Source organism: Sander vitreus, chromosome 2 (assembly GCF_031162955.1).
Source record: "Sander vitreus isolate 19-12246 chromosome 2, sanVit1, whole genome shotgun sequence".
In the NCBI taxonomy this organism is placed as follows: Eukaryota; Metazoa; Chordata; class Actinopteri; order Perciformes; family Percidae; genus Sander; species Sander vitreus.
The window spans coordinates 20650727-20673775 of NC_135856.1; the positions used below are offsets into that span (position 1 = coordinate 20650727).

Sequence of the window (23049 nt, forward strand, 5' to 3'; positions counted from 1 at the left end):
GCACTTATTCCTCTTTTCCCACATTCCTCCTCTTAGGGAAACTAAAGCAGAGTCAGCCATGCAGCCCGCCTCTCAAGACAGCTATTGTTTCAACACATACGCTTGCATGAGCAAACACACACAAACACACACATACATACATACATACATACATACATACATACACATATACTTAGACATGCACCTCCGCAGATGTATTTGCAGACATGCAAATAAACCCTAATTTCTGTAGGAATTTACAAAAGGGGGAAAAACCTTCTCAGGTTTGCTGGAGTGTGGATAAAACGCTTCTGCAAAAGGAATTCTGTTTGAAATCGTTGTCACATTTTCACACTGCGTCCTCACTCAGGACCATTCAAGAGAAACAAATTGTGTTTGGTAGGTTTTCATGTGTGGGAGTGTGTGCATGTGTGGGACTTTAAGACAGGTGAGATTTATGCTGCTCTGTGCTGATGTGCATGAGCCAATCCCGTCTGCCTGTCTCACTGCAGCCACAGGATGATAGGAAACACATACATGATAGGAAAGTGCGTTTGTGTATATATCCATATATATATATATAGATATATATATATATTAGGGCTGTCAAACGATTACATTTTCTTAATTGCGATTAATCGTTGTTTTTCTATAGTTAATCGTGATTAATCGCATGTTTTATCACATGATTAAAATTCTATTATTTTGCATTTCAGAACTGTTTTTAAGTAAATATTAACAATGGAAAGCAATTCTTACCAGTGTATCTTGATTGGGAATCAAATGAATGCAAAGAAAGTTACTTTATGAACTTGAGTTTAAGATTTGTATTTGTTTATTATATATTTAATCTAGTCATACATTTGAATCTAGAGTCAATATTAGGGTTGGGTATTTTTTGGTTTGGATACCGGTGCTAAAGCGGTACTTTTAAAATGGTACCGGTGCCTAAACTGATACTTTTTAAGAAAGTAAAAAAAAAAAAAAAAAGAAGGGTACTAAACAGTTGGCTACATTAAAGAATGGCTTGTTTATTGCTAAGGCCATATCGTCAAAATTAAATATTTAATAATAATGTAATCACTATAACAATAACTTATTTCACTAGTAATTACCAGTTTCATTGAACGCACTGTCTGTGTTTTTTCGACAACTGAGGCTGCAGATTGTTACATGCCGGTGTTGAATCCTCTACAGTGAAATACAGTCACACTTCACACCGTTTAGCGTTAGCTGTCAGCATTGTAACCGTGTTTAATCCAGCTACTAGCTAGCGGTAGGCTAACGTTAGCTGCTGTCGAGTATAGTGTCAAAGCCCGTCTACGGAAAGCCGTTCCACTCCCTATTCAGCCCCATTGTACCGAATTTGGTTGCAGTTCCACCAGAGTTCCGCTGGGGGTGATCACGGTCCAGTGCTAAATGAATGGGACTCTATGGAGCTAGACGGCTAAATTTGTCTCTTTCGCCTGATTGTCGTTGAGGAATCTCAGATTTGATTGTAGTTTTTGCAAGTTCAACATGGATTATAGGTCGAAAGTTGAATGAACGAGTACTTGTGTCCTTTCGATTTCTTACAGGTTGAGTCGTTGTTGCCCATAACACGCTAGCATTCTGCTAATGAATGCTGATTGGTCAGTGAAGGACTGATTACGATCGGAGATCCCGCTTGACGGCATCCAAAGCAGAACCAGAATGTCAGAGTGAATATTTCGGCGTGGTCTTTAAAACATTAGCAAACCTCTTTCTAGCACGTGCATTAACAGGGAGAGCCTAACCTGTCAGCTGTGTTGTCGATGCTTCGAGAGAACAAAGGAAGCGACTCAGAGCTTGCCAAAAAGCAGTATCTCTGGCCGTATATGTGTATGACGTCATTGACATTTTAAAAGGCTTTTTAGAACAGAAAAAAAAATTTTGGAAAAAAATCTAACACCCAGCAGTGCGTATTTTCTTAGCCTCCCCTTTCGAATGCAACATTCAAATTACTAGACAAAAAATTATATCCTGAGAAAAGTGGATTTTGAGGGGTATAGCTCCATAGAGTCCCATTCATTCTGCACTGGCCTGTGAGCGCCCCCTATATGGAACTCTGGTGGAACTGCAACCAGTTCAGAAGCCGGAAGTAACGAGAGAGTGGAACTTCTTCCCTTATTAGAAATTCTTTGATAGTGTTAACCAGCGTCACGTGCAGCAATGTTTCTGTTTCCTGTAACGTCTGTTTCAGAGCATCAGAGAGAAGTGCAGGCATATCAGTGGCACCGGAATGAGGCACCGAAATCCGTATTGCTATTCCTGCAGCAGCTGGATGTGTTACGAGGAAGTACGGCAAAATAGTAGCCTGTTAGGCACGACGCAAGGCCGAGTGACATGAGAATAAATTAATAAATAGCGGCATGCGATTAATACGATTAAAAAAAAAAAAAAAATGTGTGTGAGTGTGTGTTTGTGCGTGGGTGTTTTCTGAATCACAACTTTAGATTAGAATGTCACATCCTGTCAATGGTTGACACCTGTCTCGTCAGGCGGTAATACAAAAAAAAACAGGAGCCAACTGTCTATAGTTGGAGGAGATTAGAGGAATGGGGAGGCTGAGAAAACTGGAGGGCAGTGGGTGGTGAAGTGGAGAGGAATTCCACCTTTGAATATAAAAAAGATGCTTGTATCCAAAAAGGATAAAAGAGTGCATATTCACACACACACACACACACACACACACACACACACACACACACACACACACACACACACACACACACACACACACACAGAGTGCACACATACCCGTGCAAATACACATTCACAAAATGAGCACACAAGCACTCTCTAGTTGGAGTATTCATTTTAAGTCTGCCTGACTCTTCAGCTTTGTAGCATAAATATACATGAGGATGAACCAGTGCCATAACAGAAGGACAGGGAGGTGGGGATGGAGGAAGAGTGGGAGAGAGAGATAGAGAGAGAGGGGCAGAGAAAGAGAGAGAGTGATGTCATTTTAAACACTCACTCCTTCCACACTTTTTCTCTTTCCTTAAGGATATTTGGCAATCACAGAGAGGAAGACTAGAGGAAAAAAGAGGGAAATGTGTTGGAGGGAGGACGCTAGGGGGGAGGCGGAGTATGTCGCCTACGGGGAAGAGCTATCAGCTAACTTCACAATTTCAGAGAAACAAAATGCTGAAGGGAAATGGGGAAGCAGAGGAGGGGAGCAGGAATATGATGATTAGTAGCAGCCCTCCCTTCAGAGATGGAGAGCCTCAGGTAAAGTTGTCAGATTAGAGTTTGAACAAGGTGTATTTTAAGTGACAAGTGTGTAGGGCTAGATACTGAATTCAAAACTTTTCAGGCACCGACCGAATTGCCTCCTTAGTATCGGGCACGAATAATGCCTAGTCATTCAATACCAAATTTCAATACCTAAGGAGTAAATCTCATCAGCGTCAGTGAGCCAAAGCATGCAGCATGCTTCTACCAAGATCTAATAATGCTGGTGATTGGCTGTCTAACGTTACACGTCGTGGAGGCATGCAGGAAAAACTCTACGTTACGCACAGAGACAGGGCTCTCATAGTAGGAGCTGAGAAAGATTTGTGCCGTAATGTGTAATGTTGTAATTTATTTTTGTTAAAATGGATTTTAAAAAATTGGTATAGAACCTTTCAGGAACCTGTATCGAAGTCACGGTATTGGTATAGGTAACGGTATCGAATTTTATTTTGAATGATACCCAGCCCTACAAGTGTGTAAATCATCATGTATGTTCATAATCATGTGAATCAACTAATTTATGTCACTGTTATCTTTTTTATATGTCATATCTTTGTCGTGATGCAGGAGTTGTTTGCTTAGGTAATCCTGTTGGTTAGTTATTAGATGGGCTCTTAAATGAAAGTTTTTCCATTCTAGCAAAGTGTCAAAACAGATCCAACAAATCTACATTTGAGCATGTTAAGTCTTCGGAGATTTCGCCCTTACGTTATCAAGACATCTAAAAATATTTGATTCTAAATATTCTAGCACTGCAAAAATGATTTTTTTTTTTAAAGCAAATGTTAGTTATGAGACACCACAGCAGAAAACAAATGAGTGAATCATTATGAGTGACACACAAATTATGTGAAAATGTAAATCCTCTCTCATCCCTGGTGCTTCAAAAACAGCTTATGTCTAACACTGCATCAAAGTCTATGTAACATGATGTGTTATTGACCAATTAGTAGGACAAGACATTTGCAGTGCCAATGTTAGAAATCCCCTCTTACCTCTAAGCCAATATCAATCTCCTGTTCTCCGTGAGAGGAAAAGAGAAAGGAGAGACAGAGAGAGAGAGAGAGAGAGAGAGAGAGAGAGAGAGAGAGAGAGAGAGAGAGAGAGAGAGAGAGAGAGAGAAAGGCCAATTAAAATGTCTCCCTCCTTCTCTCTGCACTCTTCATTAGTCTCACCCCACGAGTTCATCTGGTGACAAACAATACCTACACCCCCTCCTGTCTGCACACACACAGCTGTATTTCCTCTATTAAAATGATTCACAGAGAGGCACCCCATGGATGACATTTTTCAAAATGAGGGATGATGCCAGTCAAAAACTCCCATCAATGATTTGCGTGAGCCAGTGTGTTTTTTAATTCATGCCTGTAGGTATTCTCCTCTTCTCTGCCTCGGAGTGGTCTTTAGGGAGGTGTCCAATTCTCATCTTCAGATCCCTCTTCATCACCTCCTCCTTTCTCCCCCTCCTCCTCTTCCACTCACCTTCTTCCTCACCCCCTCCCCGCTTGAGTCATTGATCAGTATCTGCGGCCTATTTGTATTCCTCCCTAAACCTCTCTTTTAACTTGTACCCACTCTTTCCCCCCCTAAGGTGCTTTCTGAAGTTGAGGCGACACACACACATGTGAACAGACATACTGCACATGAACTCAGAAGCCAAGACAATGAAATTACTCAATATTTAGCATTTTTTGTATCTAAAGGAAGGTAATGGCTCAGAAATATGCCCAGTTACCTCGTTCTCAGAACATTTCTGTGTAGATTTGTGGCATGCAAATTCTCCTCATGGTTGTTTGGGTGCAAGTTAGATTGTCCAGTGATGGACTGTCATCATGTCAGAGGAAATCCCCCTGCATTTTGCACATTTTATTGCAGTCAGTCTTTTGTACTCCTGAAAAGGAATAATTGGCTCAATAAGATTAAAACATGCTTTTCCAAAGACACAGTGGGGCAGTTGCTGCACTTTCATTACCCTGTTTAATTTGACAAGTCAAATAACTGCTCTCATGTGGCCTAATAAGCCATAAAGTGCCATTTTCCTTGTAGGACTGAATAGGAAATCTGTTTCAACATTTTATCCAGCTATTTGTTATTCTACATGTTACTGCATGCCCTAATGACAATGAGGGACAATGGGGTAGGGATGTTTGAAATGAAGAACATACATGTCCAAGCTAAAGTGTTTTTTTATGTCCTCATTATCACTTTGGTCTGGCAATACAATCTGGCAATAATTGAACAAAAAAAGTAATTTCACAAAATGGGCAATGTTCAGACTTTAATGAAGGTTTTTGGCATAGCAGTCTGTAATTATTGTGCAGTCCTACTTAGAGTTAATCTTTAGACTAATTAAGTATGATGCATACAATTCCACTTAAGTCAATGGAACTGAGCTCTTTCCATATGCCTTTATTACTTTGCCAAACGCTATTACATAAGTAATGAATAAAATACATAAACAGTGGAGAAAAGATTCAAAACTACTGGAGGCTGACAAGGACATGGGAGAAAAAATTCAAACAAATTTCAATTTTTTAGGAATTCTTGAGGCAACATCATTCATTTAATATGTGGCAAAGGCTGGCACCCTTGCTAAGGAATCTCAGGTGTGATCTTAATGGGTTTTGAAGTGACAAAGTTGCAGTTGGGAAAGGGAGAAAAAGGAGATGACACATAAGATGGCTGAAAGGAACAGGATATTGCTTCAAGCATGATGCGTCCTGACATCTGCTCTCATTCACCCCCCTGATCTGGACATATGAGATGATCACAGTCAGCCCTGCAAGGAAGGATATATTTTACAGTTACACTATTAGAAAGAAAACAGGTTATTACATGTTTATGTATCAGGCGTCATTTTTAACATAAAGCACGAAAAAGACAGTCACGGCAGTGTCACTGTAATGAATAGCATCTGTCAACAAGACAATTATCTTAATAACTTTTTTTGTTTAATTCCATTTTTGTCAGTGTTCTTGTCCTAACTCCAAATTAACTCTGAGAATGTGGCAGTGTGCCATGCATTTTTCTCCACAAAATGAGGCAGATTTTGCAGTCACAGCAATCACTGAAACTCAAAATCCTTGAGGCGCTGCCAAGTAGAATTTAGTGTAAGTATAGCGATGCCAAAGCAATCATAAGTACCTTGGATCTGTAAATGCAAGTGAATAGATTATTTTGTAAAATGCACCAATATAAAAAAGCTACATTGACTTGAATCTGACAAGAGAGACTGGAAGTGAGACAGAGAAGGGTAAGCAAAAGGAGGACTGGCATTAACTGGTAAAGTGCACTCCCTGCTCATCAAATAGAGATGCCTGACCCAGTTAAATTTGCTGGTCTAGTGTTCACATGACATGCACAGATACACACATCTAACCACAAACACATGCACTCATGTAGATGAATCAAGAACTTTGACCTGCTTTTTCCAAAAGAATTAAACCCCGTAAATGTGCCCAATTTTCTTGTTCCTCTCAACACACCTTCAAATCTGTTTGCGCATAAAATCCCACTTGCAAATAAGTTCTTTTATAATTACTTGTGTTATTTTAGATCTCCCAGTCAGGCTTAAGGCTGTGAAAAGAAAAGAGAAGAAACAGTGCAAAGGCGAGAATGACAGAATGGGGATATGGTGGGAAGGTGGTTGGTGTAAAGTGTTTGCGAAAAGCAGTGAATGCCAGCTGTCCAGATGTCTGTCTCCCATCTGTTTGAACCCCAACATCTAGCTGGCGCCTCTTCTATTGCTTACCAAACATGCATGCAAGAACACACAAACACACACACACACACACACACACACACACACTGTCGCTCTCACGTACAAACAAACTGGCATTGCTTCTGACACTAGCAGCTGTGGGATTGGGCACATAAATGAGGGCCATCGCTAACAGCTAATCCATTTGTGTGCTTACCTTCATCACTAGGATTGTCAAGATCTCTCACATGCTACATAGTCCCACCTCCTGCTAATCCAAATCCCCCTTCTTTCTTATAAAGTAGCTCTTATGGCCCATTTTAAAACCATCTCCAGCTTTGAGCTCAGTATCCAGTGGACAGATTGGCTCAAAGCCCTCCATTCTCCCAGATATGCTGCCGTTACCCTCAGAAAAACAGCAGGAGGGGACATCACTGTCCCTCAGAGCCCGAGATAAGATTTTGTCATAAGCTCAGTGTGCATGTTTCTGTCCAAGAAGTGCACTCCTTTTTATTGCTGGGCATAGTTTGTACCCACAGTTCTGCTTCCTAATGATGATCAGCAGTAGTTCTCCCATTGCTCTCTATTCTTGAAAGTAAGGTTTCTGAGAACAACACTCAGGTACTGTATTTAGTTTAACACCAGTAAACTGACACAATTTGCCCAGCACAATGTTTTTTGTTCACTCAACAAACCATTGCTGTGGTTGTGGTATCCTGATGTGGTTGTGTTATGAATATATTAATGTTGCTCATTTTATTGCATTTTGTCTGGATAGAACCTCTGGATAGGACACAAACACACACTGAGTCGCCAAAATAAAATGTTGCAAAAGCAGGGCCGTTAGGCTACTATGCCAATCACAAGGGCCCTTAAACTGCCAGTATACTTCTACAGAGGTGCTTGTCAGATGGCTGAAAAGCTTCGAAACCCCCCTTCCCCGACATCTTTCAAACAATCCGACACTCACACTCACTTCACGCAGTGATTGGCCAGCTGCGTGGCGTTGAACACCTCTCTGGCTTTCTTTTTTCATTCTTTACAAAACTATTTTTGTCACTTTACATGCGTACAACTAGAGATGGTCCGATACCATTTTTTTGCTTCCCGATACCGATTCCGATACCTGAACTTGCATATTGGCCGATACCAAGTACCGAGCCGATACTAGTGTGTCATATATTTTATTATGTTTTAAGAACTGTATACTATCCCTGTATGGATGTGATATGATTTCTATCTTTGTTGTCAGTCTGGCTCAGGTTAAACTCTTTGTGAAACATGAATGCCACAGAACGTTCTTTTATTATCCAGTCAGTTATAACGGAAAAAGACCATAAATAAACTACTTTAACGTATTTTTTCTTTAGGGCTTTATTACCTGGTATCGGATCGGTGCATAAACTCCAGTACTTCCCGATACCGATACCAGCGTTTTAGGCAGTATCGGAGCCGATACCGATACCAGTATCGGTATCGGAACATCTCTACGTACAACCGAGTGCAACGCTATGAATGCATTCCAAGAGAGACTGTCAGAAAATGTGTGCCATTATTCCCATATTCCACGGACGTGGAATGTCACCTCTCTGTGGGGGAAGGAGCCGGAACTTGTGGTGGACCGCTACCAGTTGGATCTGGTGGGGCTTACCTCTACGTACAGTCTCGGTTCTGGAACCATACTCCTGGATAGGGGTTGGACTCTTTTCTTCTTCGGAGTTGCCCAGAGTGTGAGGTGCCGGGCGGGTGTGGGGATACTCACAAGCCCCCGGCTGAGCGCTGCTACGTTGGAGTTTACCCTGGTGGACGAGAGGGTCGCCTCCCTACGCCTAGGTTGTGGGGGGGGGGAAACTCTGACTGTTGTTTGTGCATATGCACCAAACAAGAGTTCAGAGTGTTCGGCCTTCTTGGAGACCTTGAATGGAGTCCTGTATTGGGCTCCAGGGGGGGACTCCATAGTTCTGCTGGGGGACTTCAACGCGCACGTGGGTAATGATGGAGACACATGGAGAGGCGTGATTGGGAGGAACGGCCTCCCTGATCTAAACCAGAGTGGTTGTCTGTTGTTGGACTTCTGTGCTAGTCATGATTTGTCTATAACAAACATCCTGTTCGAACATAGGGATGCTCATAAGTGTACCTGGTACCAGAGTACCCTAGGCCGAAGGTCAATGATCGATTTTATAATCGTTTCAACTGATCTGAGGCCGTATGTCTTAGACACTCGGGTGAAGAGAGGGGCGGAGCTGTCAACCGATCACCATATGGTGGTGAGTTGGGTCAGGGGGTGGGGGAAGACTCTGGACGGACCTGGTAAGCCCAAACGGGTAGTGCGGGTAAATTGGGAACGTCTGGAAGAGGCCCCTGTCCGACAGACTTTCAACTCACACCTCCGGCGGAGCTTTTTGTGCATCCCTGTGAAGGCTGGGGGCATTGAACCTGAGTGGACAATGTTCAAAGTTTCCATTGCTGAAGCTGCGGCGGGGAGCTGTGGTCTTAGGGTCTTAGGTGCCTCAAGGGGCGGTAACCCTCGAACACCGTGGTGGACACCGGTGGTCAGGGAAGCCGTGCGACTGAAGAAGGAGTCTTTCCGGGATATGTTATCTCGGAGAAGACATGGAGAAGGACTTTCGGTCGGCACCAAGGTGCTTCTGGAAAACCGTTCGTCACCTCAGGAGGGGGAAGCGGGGAACCATCCAAGCTGTGTACAGTAAGGATGGGACGCTGTTGACCTCAACTGAGGAGGTAATAGGAGCACTTTGAGGAACTCCTAAATCCGACGATGATGGGGGATTGTCGTCAATGTCCATGGTGGAAGTCGCTGAGGTAGTTAAACAACTCCACAACAGTGACAAAGCCCTAGGGATTGATGAGATCCGTCCAGAAATTCTTAAAGCTCTGGGTGTGGAGTGGTTGTCTTGGTTGACACGCCTCTTCAACATTGGTTGGAAGTCTGGGACGGTGCCTAAGGAGTTGCAGACCGGGGTGGTGGTTCCCCTGTTTTAAAAGGGGGACCAGAGGGTGTGTGCCAATTACAGGGGTATCACACTTCTCAGCCTCCGGTAAAGTCTACTCCAAGGTGCTGGAAAGGAGGGTTCGGCCGATAGTCGAACCTCGGGTGGAAGAGGAACAATGCGGATTCCGTCCTGGTTGTGGAACAACGGACCAGATCATTACTCTCGCAAGGATCCTGGAGGGAGCCTGGGAGTATGCCTAACTGGTCTACATGTGCTTTGTGGATCTGGAGAAGGCGTATGACCGGGTCCCCCGGGAGATACTGTGGGAGGTGCTGCGGGAGAATGGGGTGAGGGGGTCCCTTCTCAGGGCCATCCAATCTCGGTACGACCAAAGCGAGAGCTGTGTCCGGGTTCTCGGCAGTAAGTCGGACTTGTTTCAGGTGAGGATTGGCCTCCGCCAGGGCTGCACTTTGTCACAAATCCTGTTTATAGTATTTATGGACAGGATATTGAGGTGCTAGTCGGGGTGGAGAGGGGTTGCAGTTCGGTGGGCTGGGGATCTCATCGCTGCTTTTTGCAGATGATGTGGTCCTGATGGCATCATCGGCCTGTGACCTTCAGCACTCACTGGATCGGTTCGCAGCCGAGTGTGAAGCGGCTGGGATGAGGATCAGCACCTCTAAATCGGAGGCCATGGTTCTCAGCAGGAAAACGATGGAGTGCCTTCTCCAAGTAGGGAATGAGTCCTTACCCCAAGTGAAGGAGTTCAAGTACCTTGGGGTCTTGTTCGCGAGTGAGGGGACAATGGAGCGGGAGATTGGTCAGAGAATCGGCGCAGCGGGTGCGGTATTACATTCAATTTATCGCACCGTTGTGACGAAAAGAGCGCTGAGCCAGAAGGAAAAGCTCTCAATCTACCGGTTAGTTTTCGTTCCTACCCTCACCTATGGTCATGAAGGCTGGGTCATGACCAAAAGAACAAGATCCAGGGTACAAACGGCTGAAATGGGTTTCCTCAGGAGGGTGGCTGGCGTCTCCCTTAGAGATAGGGTGAGAAGCTTAGTCATCTGTGAGGAGCTCGGAGTAGAGCCGCTGCTCCTTTGCGTCGAAAGGAGCCAGTTGAGGTGGTTCGGGCATCTGGTAAGGATGTCCCCCTGGGCGCCTCCCTTAGGGAGGTGTTCCAGGCATGTCCAGCTGGGAGGAGGCCTCGGGGAAGACCCAGGACTAGGTGGAGGGATTATATCTGCAACCTGGCCTGGGAACGCCTCGGGATCCCCCAGTCGGAGCTGGTTAATGCTGCAACTCTCAGTTCTTTTTAAATCAAGGCTGAAGACCTATCTTTTTGATGTTGCCTTTCTTTAAATAACTGTTCATTTCTTATACTGAAGCTGCATTGTTGACACTGTATAACAATCTATATAAGCATATAAAGAGAAATTCCTAAAACAAATAATAGAATTGAATTTATGATTATTCCGGTGACATTCTTTTGCAGAAACGGACATATCTCTGATTATTTCTCTGATGCAGGCATGACAATAGTTGACAGAAGAGACAGACGTTGGGCTGGTCAAAAAGTTAGTCGAAGTAACTAACTAATTTAGCAGAAAGCCTACATCTATCAGAGTCTATAAACACTCTGAGCGAGTTCTTGACTATTTAGAGACAGACTGCAGAAGAAATAAAAATAGTTTAAGAATACGTTCTTGGCTATTAAAAGATTTTTTGTCTGCAGGGCTGTACCGGGTTTTACAAGGTTTGCCGAAGAAAAGAACTAAGCTTTGCGGTGACGACCACATCGAAAAAAGATAAGAGTATACTCAAGAAAAGCTTCTGTAAATATGGGGAATGAAACCTCAAAGCCGTGCGATGCATCTGGACCCATAGTGAGTGAGATGGTTAGAAAATATGGACCGGACTACTTGAGATATCTGTCATATTGGTCAAAAAGCTTTGGCTTTCCAAAAAAATGGATCACTGAGTCCTGGAAAGTTATTTTATCTGCTTTTATATATTTAACTGTTTTAACTGCTCTTCAATGTTTAATTTCTTATACTGCACTGTAACTTTTTTTTCTCGTATTTTATCTGTTTTTAATTTTTTTTATCTGTTTTCATGTAAAGCACCTTTGAATTGCCCTGTTGCTGAAATGTGCTATACAAAGAAAGCTGCCTTGCCTTGCCTTGCCTTCCCCCCTCTCTATGACTATCAGCTTTTCACTCCGCTTTTGAGTGTGGCCATCGTCTGATAACACATTGTAAAAACCAGTTCTGTTCGACTCTTATTGTATAACAATAATTCACAAAACTTACAAAAGAAAAATGTACTCATAAACTCACTGTTATGGTTAATACGGAATGCCTGTAGAACTACGGTCTACGGCCTGTAGAAGTTAAGATACAGTATAATGAAGAAGCTATGGATAAAGGTTGAACGCTAGGTTAGTTGAGAACATTATGAAACTTACTAAACTACTAATATACTGCACAGTTGGACACACACCTATGCCGAGTCACAGATACCAACACACACGTTAATAATGCATTTCGACCAAGTGCATCGGGGAGTGTATATTGAGTTACAATGCAAAGCACTCAGCTAAAAACTTAATTTAATTCTTATGTCTTTGCATCCACACGTTTGTCTGAGTGTGGATAGGCAAATGTGTGTGTGTGAGTGTGTGTGTGTGTGTGTGTGTGTGTGTGTGTGTGTGTGTGTATAAGATGTAGAGGATGTCATAACAGAGGAGACAGGGGATCAGATTAGAGAGCTGTGCACATCTGTCTGCATGCAGCCATCTTCAACACCATTAGATTAGAGCTAATGAAGACACTGTGTGCATGTGTCTGTATATTTGTTAGTTTGGGACACACACACACACACACACACACACAGGATGAGAAAAGGTGAAAAGAGACAGAGAGAGAGAGAGACTGCCTGGAACCAATTCCTTGCTCTGACATCAGCTGCTCAGGTCTCGTAAATCAGGGTTCCTGGGGATCGATTAAAAGCAGCATGACAAAGACTGGTAATAGAGATGTGGCGGGTAGCCCAACAGAAAGACCCAGCAGACTGAAATATACAGGGAATTATAAGAGTTTCATAATTAACAAAATATTTGTGGAAGGGAGCAAACGGCAGGAAGTGCAACGATAGCAAGAAGACGGGGAGAGAGTGCCAGAGAAATAGCAAGAGGAGACTGTTATAGAAAGGGAGAGAGAGCGATCTTTCCACCATGCTGCTTCAGCCTTCCTTTCAAATTAGAACAGCCCAGTCTCCTGAGAATGTGACATTTTCATGGAGCAAGCAAGGGAAAGATGGAGGTTCAGAGTGTGGGGGGCAGAGAGGCAACCGGAGGTTCTCTGAAGCAGGAAGATGGAAGAATAGAGGGAAAATCAGAAAGAAAAGAGGAAGCAGCAGAGGAGTGAGAGAGAGAGAGAGAGAGACGGGGGGGGGAATGCATGGCTTTCACTTGGTAGTGTTAGGGATGGATGGAGAGAATGATGAGAAGGGAGGAGTGTGTGGGGGGGTTAGTCCACCCTCCAGAGGCTACTAATGCACTGACCTTCATTAACTCGCATTACTGTCGGTGTGTGTGACTGTATGTGCGAGTGTGCAACTCTCTTTAGTTAACACTCATTACAGAGTCTTTGTTTAAAGGCCAGTAAACTAATGAAGTCATTAAATATATGGAGAAAAAACCTGATTCAAGGATTGAAACCCAAGACTGAGGTAACATTAAGGACAGGAACGGCCACTGGAACACTTAGTAGCCTACACAAGAACAAAATAATGAAACACACTGTAACAGCATGTTGGTGTCTGCCATTGTCAAGCCACAGGATAAGCACTGATGATAGTTCTCTGAGGAACTAGAGTTTACTAAAATATACAGCAGAGAGACATACAGTGGGGCAAAAAAGTATTTAGTCAGCCACTAATTGTGCAAGTTCTCCCACTTAAAAAGATGAGAGAGGCCTGTAATTTTCATCATAGGTACACTTCAACTATGAGAGACAAAATAAGAAAAATCCAGAAAATCACATTGTAGGATTTTTAATGAATTTATTTGCAAATTCCTCTGGAAAATAAGTATTTGGTCACCTACAAACAAGCAAGATTTCTGGCTCTCACAGACCTGTAACTTCTTCTTTAAGAGGCTCCTCTGTCCTCCACTCGTTACCTGTATTAATGGCACCTGTTTGAACTTGTTATCAGTATAAAAGACACCTGTCCACAACCTCAAACAGTCACACTCCAAACTCCACTATGGCCAAGACCAAAGAGCTGTCAAAGGACACCAGAAACAAAATTGTAGACCTGCACCAGGCTGGGAAGACTGAATCTGCAATAGGTAAGCAGCTTGGTGTGAAGAAATCAACTGTGGGAAAAATTATAAGAAAATGGAAGACATACAAGACCACTAATAATCTCCCTCGATCTGGGGCTCCACGCAAGATCTCACCCCGTGGGGTCAAAATGATCACAAGAACAGTGAGCAAAAATCCCAGAACCACAAGGGGGGACCTAGTGAATGACCTGCAGAGAGCTGGGACCAAAGTAACAAAGGCTACCATCAGTAACACACTACGCCGCCAGGGACTCAAATCCTGCAGTGCGAGACATGTCCCCCTGCTTAAGCCAGTACATGTCCAGGCCCGTCTGGAGTTTGCTAGAGAGCATTTGGATGATCCAGAAGAGGATTGGGAGAATGTCATATGGTCAGATGAAACCAAAATAGAACTTTTTGGTAAAAACTCAACTCGTCGTGTTTGGAGGGGAAAGAATGTTGAGTTGCATCCAAAGAACACCATACCTACTGTGAAGCATGGGGGTGGAAACATCATGCTTTGGGGCTGTTTTTCTACAAAGGGACCAGGACAACTGATCCGTGTAAAGGAAATAATGAATGGGGCCATGTATCATGAGATTTTGAGTGAAAACCTCCTTCCATCAGCAAGGGCATTGAAGATGAAACGTGGCTGGGTCTTTCAGCATGACAATGATCCCAAACACACCACCCGGGCAATGAAGGAGTGGCTTCGTAAGAAGCATTTCAAGGTCCTGGAGTGGCCTAGCCAGTCTCCAGATCTCAACCCCATAGAAAATCTTTGGAGGGAGTTGAAAGTCTGTGTTGCCCAGCGACAGCCCCAAAACATCACTGCTCTAGAGGAGATTTGCATGGAGGAATGGACCAAAATACCAGCAACAGTGTGTGAAAACCTTGTGAAGACTTACAGAAAACGTTTGACCTCTGTCATTGCCAACAAAGGGTATATAACAAAGTATTGAGATGAACTTTTGTTATTGACCAAATACTTATTTTCCACCATAATTTGCAAATAAATTCATTAAAAATCCTACAATGTGATTTTCTGGATTTTTTTTTCTCATTTTGTCTCTCATAGTTGAAGTGTATCTATGGTGAAAATTACAGGCCTCTCTCATCTTTTTAAGTGGGAGAACTTGCACAATTGGTGGCTGACTAAATACTTTTTTGCCCCACTGTACGACCTGAATCGGATAGATCTGGGTGTTTATCTGTGAAAGTGCAGGCTGGGGATAGGTGAATTGATATACTGGGCTGTGTGGGGTTCAGAGGGGAACCCTGTGGGCCTTCATGGTATTCAGTGAAGTAAAAAAATATTAAAATAAGTATTGTACTCTTAAATTATGTATTTATTTTTTTGTTTTTATTCACTGAAATAATAGTAATAATGTCTAGATTATTGTTAACCTGGACTCACTTATTTCTGGCAAACAGTGGTTCGATAATGGACCAATCACAATTTTTCTTCTGTTGGTATCTGGGTGAAGTGACTCGCCCTGGCGAGGCAGGTCCTTGAAGTCTTATACTTCAACAGTTTGACGTTTGGTTTGAGTCTTTCTTGACTTACACATTTTTTTTTAAACTGACGAACATCAAATGTGTAATTCATGGCTCAATTCAAACGGGATCAAAAAATAATTTGTCGTTCCCCATTCACTACCGTTCATATTTTTTCTGAATTAAGGTCCTATGCTGGTTCACCGGAAGGGGAGGGACTTCGCCTAATTGAAGCAGCCCGCGAGCCAATTTTTTTTTTTTGCAGGGTGGTAGGGGAAGACTCATGAACGCTCTCTTCCCTCTACCCCAGCTGGCCGCACATTTGTTGACAAACAATCTTGACAACTCGCCGTTACCTTGTTTCCTACAGACTGTGTTCATCCGACTTGTACATTACAGCCACTCAAACATTACGAAGATAGTTCACCGAAACATGTTTCTGAAAACATTTTAAGCGAGAAATAGGCCATGCAGTTGCTGAATCTGTCTTCATTTCAGATCGACAAAGGTCAGTTTAAAAGATTTTCGTCAGATTTTGAGAGCCGTTCGTCACGCTAACATAAGTGCACTGATTCGCTAGTCAAGGGCTAGAACTCCACCAATCAGATTGGTCATTGAGTCCAATTGAGACTGCCTGCCCTCCGACGGAGCAAGTCAGGTCGGCCAAAATGCCCCTCCGACGGCCCCTCTGACGGCCCCTCCGACGGACGACGGCACGGAACACACCGAACTGACTCGAGTCACGGACCTTGCAAGACGGCCAATTATTGGATTGGTGTGTCAGGGCCTTTAGGTTGACCTGGCTTTGTTCAATTTTGTGTCCTAATTCTCTGCCGCGTTTAATTTAATGTTAGGTATGTATTGTAGTGTTCAGGCACATGAGTCAGTAAGAAATGGATACATTTGTCATTTATTTACCTATAACTAGCTTTGTGTTTCTGGTTTTCCAATACAACCTTTGTGTATTGTGAACATATAACTATTTTAATTGTTGTGAAGCTATTTAGGGCAAATAAACTTTTAATAAACCTTTAATATACTAAACTTTAATGTGACATAGGGTTCTGGCTATTATTGTTATTGCTTTGTTTGATTGTTTTTTGCCAAATGTGGTCCAATTGTTCTATTGAAGGCCCACGGTCCAGGACCACAGTTCGCCACTGAACTAATGTTCTTTTTATCTATCTATCTATCTATCTATCTATCTATCTATCTATCTATCTATCTATCTACCTACAGGCTCTCCTTGATTCTCAGAAACAGCTGCGTTCTCAGATCTCCAACTTTACCTTCAACCTGGGCTTCTCTGGGAAGTTCTACCACACAGGTGTGTTCTCTTCATTGCTTTCCATTTAAGTATAAATAGCACAATTTGTCTAGCAGTAAGTAGTTATGATACAGTAAATAAATCTATAAATGAACTACCAAATAAAATTCACGAAAAAAAGGATGAGCATGCAGCCCGGTGGTCAGACGGAGTAATCTCACGCGGTTGCTATAACTTGTCGTGTGTGTAGTGCTAAGTTATCATTCATCATTTAAAAAAGAACATCTTTTCTATCTCATACTATCTCTTGTGGTGTAGTGACATACTGCTGTGCATTCTAAGCTCTGTTGTGGTTCCAAGGTCAGATTTGATTGATTTTCTAGTTAGTGTCTAAATCTGCAGTGAGAGAACAGATTAGGATCAATTGGGGAAAAAAATAGAGGTGAAACTGAACATAATTATAATTGAAAAAAAAATCTGATACAGAATAAATCATATTACCATAGCGTCTATTATTACTATGGCATGACTTTCTATCATCATGGTTTCAGACTGCTACCTTATTTAGCAACCTAACCTTAAAACAACCCAGTTGCTTGGTGATATGCTAACATCTACATCTGCATCAAGCATGCATTAAACATGTTATTCCTTGTCCTTTTTGTCCTTGTGTGTGTGTTTTTGCGTGTGCAGGAATGATGGAGGAGGACGAGGGAGACGATTTACTATTGAAGTACGTGGATGAGTTCTGGTGGTTCCCCCACATGTGGAGCCACATGCAGCCTCACCTCTTTCACAACGAGTCCTCACTGCTGGAGCAGATGGTCCTCAACAAGGAGTTTGCTCTGGTGAGATGGATGCACACACACATGCATGCACGCTTGCACACAAGCACACACATTTCTTGCAGCTGTCTATTTTGTTGTTGCTTTCTTCTTCTTGTGTGTCCTTTTAATCATACTCGCTTCCCATGATTGCATTTTCTTCAAGGACGCCTGTTACCGTTAGTGATTGTTATTTCTTTGCCACAGCAGATTGCAGACAGGATGTTTGCAGGTCAAAGCACTGGAACTGTTTTAACACAAATAATACACTTTATGTTACATACCCTAGATGTATAACAGGAAACATAATTTCTCCCTTGTTTACATCCACTTGAAAAAAAAATTCCCAGCCTGGGAAGTGTGACATTCCTATACCATAGGATGTAGACACTGTAAACCGTAATTCATCATTGTGAATGAAATGTGTTTTATTTTCCACAAGCCAATATTGCAGGGAAAGCACATGAAATATATTGATAGTGAATGTTTTGCAGATGTGTACAATATGTCCTTGCTATGTTGATCAATATAACAATTGTGTAGGATTACACTTCCTGCAGAACATTTTTACTAATGCAAATTACTTGCATATGAAAATATTTTTAAGAGGCAGGGCTGGGAAAATAGCTGTACTTCTGTCAGCATAAGCAATAAGAATGCTTTTACAAAATTCTACAAAATTACAAAAAAAATAATAAGTAATATCCCTGTTGGGGAACGATGTACTTATTTTGATGGGCACACCTAAGCCCTGTTTAAACGTCTTCTGTTTAATCCAAGTCCACAAGGTTGAGCACTTTTGTTGCCCTGCTCGGCCTTGTTCTCCTGTGCTTTGTTAGTGTGTGTGCTTTGTGAGTTGAAATGATTTGTATGACCATACTGGAGTGGCGTGCCACACATACAATACAGTGAGGGGGGCTGGTTCATACTGTTGAAGGTGAACGTGATCATAAAGTGTGATCCCTCACCTCTATTGTACACACACACATACATACTCAACTCCCTCATCCCCTGACCACCGATGCTTAGCTTTGACAGTGTGTGTAGGTGTGTGTCAGAGCGAAGGACAACACCATCAGTCTGCGAGATGCACCCAGCAACCATCCACCCTCACACTCCCACACATACACATACTCACACAAACTTTTTTTTTTCCTTTTCATTTCCCACCCGAAGGCCAACATCGTAACAAACATAACACAAACCACATGCTTCTTCTACAAGGTCAGGCTGTTAGGCTCTACGTGTTTATGTCCCGCCATGTCCTTTGTCAGAGTTGTAAATGTGCTATAACTTCTGTTTATCTATATAACCCTCACATACATGTCTGTCTCTGCATATGTATGTCCTCCACCTCCAGGAGCACAACATCCCAGTGGACATGGGCTACGCCGTGGCCCCTCACCACTCAGGTGTATACCCTGTTCACCTGCAGCTGTACAAGGCTTGGAGACGTGTGTGGAACATTAGGGTCACCAGCACTGAAGAGTACCCCCACCTCAAACCCGCCCGCTACCGCAAGGGCTTCACCCACAACAACATCATGGTGAGGAGACAACATTGTGAATCACGTCTTTGAAAAACCTCAGGGTGCATCAGCATCTCCGCAAGCGCACACACATGCAAATGTGCTCAAGCATATCCATAAATGCACTTAGATCACCTGACATGTTTCTGCACAAACATGAAAATTGATTAACACCTCACAATTACCTACTGGGCATTCATTATGAAACATCTAATATTTTTGTTTAGCTGAATGCCATAAATGTCTCCTTTCAAGGTATGTTTTATGGACAAATATATCTATGATTATTTAAAGAGTTTTTTTGGATTGTTCCCGTCTTTTAGTGTGTTGTAGTATTTTGTGCATTTAATAGATGTATAAAGTACAAAAAACACATTTCACTCAGTTACTGATGTCATTCATTGAGAATGCCAGCCCTGTTTTTCATGTGTGCTGCCCATAGGTGCTGTCTGAGCAAGCACAGCCCGCCCAGTGGCTTGTTTGAATTTGGTTGACAAATCATAACAGAGTAGGGCCAGCTGACCAATCAGAGCAGACTGGGCTTTTCAGAAAGGCGGGCCAAGAGATCAGGCAGAGCGTTTCAGGTGGAGGAGCTGCAGCAATGGGCAGTATGAGAGACTTAATATGTTTTTCTAAGATCAAAGCATGTAAACCTATTCTAGTAGACCCAAGAGTATAAATATGATGCGAAAATGAGTATAATAGGGGCTCTTTAATATTTTTCTTCACGATTTTGTTATTTTTTCCCCTACTTACTTTATCTCCAGATAGTACTACTTTAGCTTCCACAGCTGGTAGTTGTGGGTATCCCTAGACACAAGTCAGTGCTGCTGCTGTGTGTTGGTCTAGCAGACAATGCATAGATGTGTGTGTTGGCTGACAGAAAGAGGTGATTCAGGTTAGCCAGATAAACATGATGAATAGAAATCCTGTATTGTAACTTTTGCTTTTCTTAACACAACACCATTGATGATGCAGAAGTCATGAATCAAGCCTTTAACACTCAAAGTATGTTATGTAGTGTCCTTGCCCACCAGGAGGATAACACATATTTGCTTAATTGCTGATTGAAATGAAAACCATGACTTGTAAATTCTTAAGAGTCACTAAATCAAAGTTTGAATGCAGAACCTTTTGGTCACAGGAGTCTCTTTGGATTATTATTATTATAATTTGATATATACTTTGAAAAACTTTTCAACTTTTGTCTCTTCGTTCAAATTAGTGTTTGCTGAATAGTAAAATGTGTGCTGATTGTTTCTTGCGGTCCTAAACTGAAAATCAATGATGCTGTACTGTGTGTAACCTCTGTGTGTGCATGCGTATGTGTGTGGGTGATATGTATTCTTTGACCTCGTCCCACCACAGCTCTACGTTGATTCAATATTTAATGGCTTCCCTTGGCGGTTAAAGGGGTTAGCTTGTCTGTGTGTATGAGTCTGTGTGTATTTGTGTATGTGCAGGATGTGTATCATGGAATAAAGATCTAGTAATAAGAGCATTTTTACACTATATTGCTCCAATAAATAATTCATCAGTCCCTGTTTGAGACAGCAATAGAATAAAACTCCTGTTGCGCGCTCTACCTAAGCAAATTGTCTTCGTACCACCCTCCCTCTTTCTCTCCTCCTTCTCTTCATTCACTTGTCAGTCAGGCTCTTTGTCAGAGTGCACAACTGCTCCCTTATTGACAAAAGAACCAATCACATCTGACACCAAAATTAGCAGTCCATGTTGTTCTGCTGTATTTGGGTCTTGAGCAAACAATTTGAACCGACAGCTATGACAATTTCCTGATCAGTCCCAGAAGTCTGCTTTTATATCTTGACATCTTGTCACAGCGCCATAACAGAGAGACACTTAATCCTACGTCCTTTCAATACAATAACAAGCTGACACTTTGACAGGCTATAATGTGTTATTATACATTGTCAATAGTAAGGTATTGAGAAGCATCAGTGAATCACTGAATTAGACAACAAGTCATTGAACAAAAATACATATTCAACATCACCAGACAGAAAACAGGAGGCAAAAAAAATCTCATTTTGTTTGATACAAGAAGAAAATAAGTTTTTGAAGAAAAGCTGGAGAGGAAGTAGAGGCTGAAATAAAATTAAATCGCCAGAAAACATTACTCTCAAGCTTACCATAGACCCCAATGATGGATCCAGCTGTTCTCTGAACATTGTTTTTTAAACTTTTGTTCTTATTGTCTTTCAATAAAACTTCAGACAATAGTTTTTTTAAATGGCTGTAATAAACACATGCACCAAAATTGCATTGGTAGAAGAGTTCCAATCATCAGATTAATGAATCAGATCCATTGTTGAAAGCTGATGATCAAGTATAGGGTGTTTCTGGTCTCTTAGCTTTGCCTTGCATGTTTAGTAAGGAGATCACTTGTTCAGTACAGTCAACCGTTATTTAATCCTCTGGGGAAAATGTTATGATGATATTACCTGTAGGAAGAACAGTTGGACCTCAGGTCAACAGAATTTTCTCCATTTGAGTGCTTTGAGGACTTCTTGTCCATGTTAAAAGCAATCTTCATCCTCATCAGCAGCAGATAAAGATTATGTGATATGATCAAAAGCTCAAGAACCGCTTTCCATAGTCCTGCATAGCCAGGCCTAGTGCTGGAGTATGGTCTGGCTACACCACTTATCATTCTGGGATAGGGGCAGAAAGCTCTCTTAGTTAGTTAATTAGTTAGTTAGTTAATTAGTTAGTTAGTGGAAGGGAAGGATGTCAGGCTGCCAGGCTTCATCCTAGCACTCTACATCTGGTAAACCAGACTAACATTTCCTTAAGAACTAAGCAAATGCCATTTGCTGATAAAGATCACGTCATTGAAAGCTACACAGCAGCAACCCAATGGACCTTGAGGTGACAGTATTCTGTGAAATTTCACATAAATAACTGTAGAAATACACAATATGTGTTTGCACTACAAATACATATTGTGTATTTCTGCAGTCTAAACATTTTGTAGCCATTGTTAAATATATTAAGACTGGGCAGCAATGTGAAAGCAGCGTAGAAAAATAGTGATGAGGTCCATCTCTTGCCCCAAGACATTGCATGCTGCACTAACTAAACAGCAAAGGGAGGCTAGAAAATAGAGAAAACAAACTCAAAACTTAGCTCAAAACATTCATCTGATTGGCAGTTTCTGTGGTGGTTTGTTTAAATGAATATGTGCACCTGCATGCAGAATTTAAATTTTAAATAATGTCACCATAAATTGGCTGGTGAGCTTTGAGATTCTGATTGGTCTAGCCTCCTGACCTCTCTTAAAGTAACTCTGGCACATCACTCACAACCTTCCCATTTTCCTCACCTTTCACATTTTTCTTGCAATTGCGGCCTATTAATCTCTTTCCCCTCTACCCCAATTGCTCCAACTTTGTTTGCTCCGAGGAGGACAGGATGTTGTCTTAAGGCTGTGAAATTGGTGTTTGTGTGTCTCTGTCAGCAGATTGAGAGCCACCCACTGGACCCACAGTATATGAACAAATCAGACGTGTGTGTGTGTGTGTGTGTGTGTGTGTGTGCGCACATGCGCAAGCATGCATGCATACTTGTGTGTGTGTGTATTTCTTTTTAAAATGTACTATATCAGTTTGAGCTATAGCTCTATGGATAATTGGTTTGGTGAAATAGTGCTGAGTGTCTGTGGCTCTGGTGGCCTTCTCTCTCTTTC

At 42.2% G+C, this 23049-nt stretch overlaps 1 protein-coding gene across 7 annotated transcripts in view; it reads left to right on the forward strand.

The window, feature by feature from the left end:
• The window catches only part of ndst3 (N-deacetylase/N-sulfotransferase (heparan glucosaminyl) 3), a 55737-nt gene that overhangs the window by 10244 nt on the left and 22444 nt on the right, over positions 1 to 23049 (forward strand). For all 7 annotated transcript variants that reach the window (XM_078260760.1, XM_078260752.1, XM_078260735.1 and 4 more), the window contains 3 exons: positions 16964 to 17051; positions 17685 to 17839; positions 19176 to 19361. In XM_078260760.1, coding sequence (XP_078116886.1) covers positions 16964 to 17051; positions 17685 to 17839; positions 19176 to 19361 — 429 coding nt within the window. The remainder of the gene's footprint in view (positions 1 to 16963; positions 17052 to 17684; positions 17840 to 19175; positions 19362 to 23049) is intronic.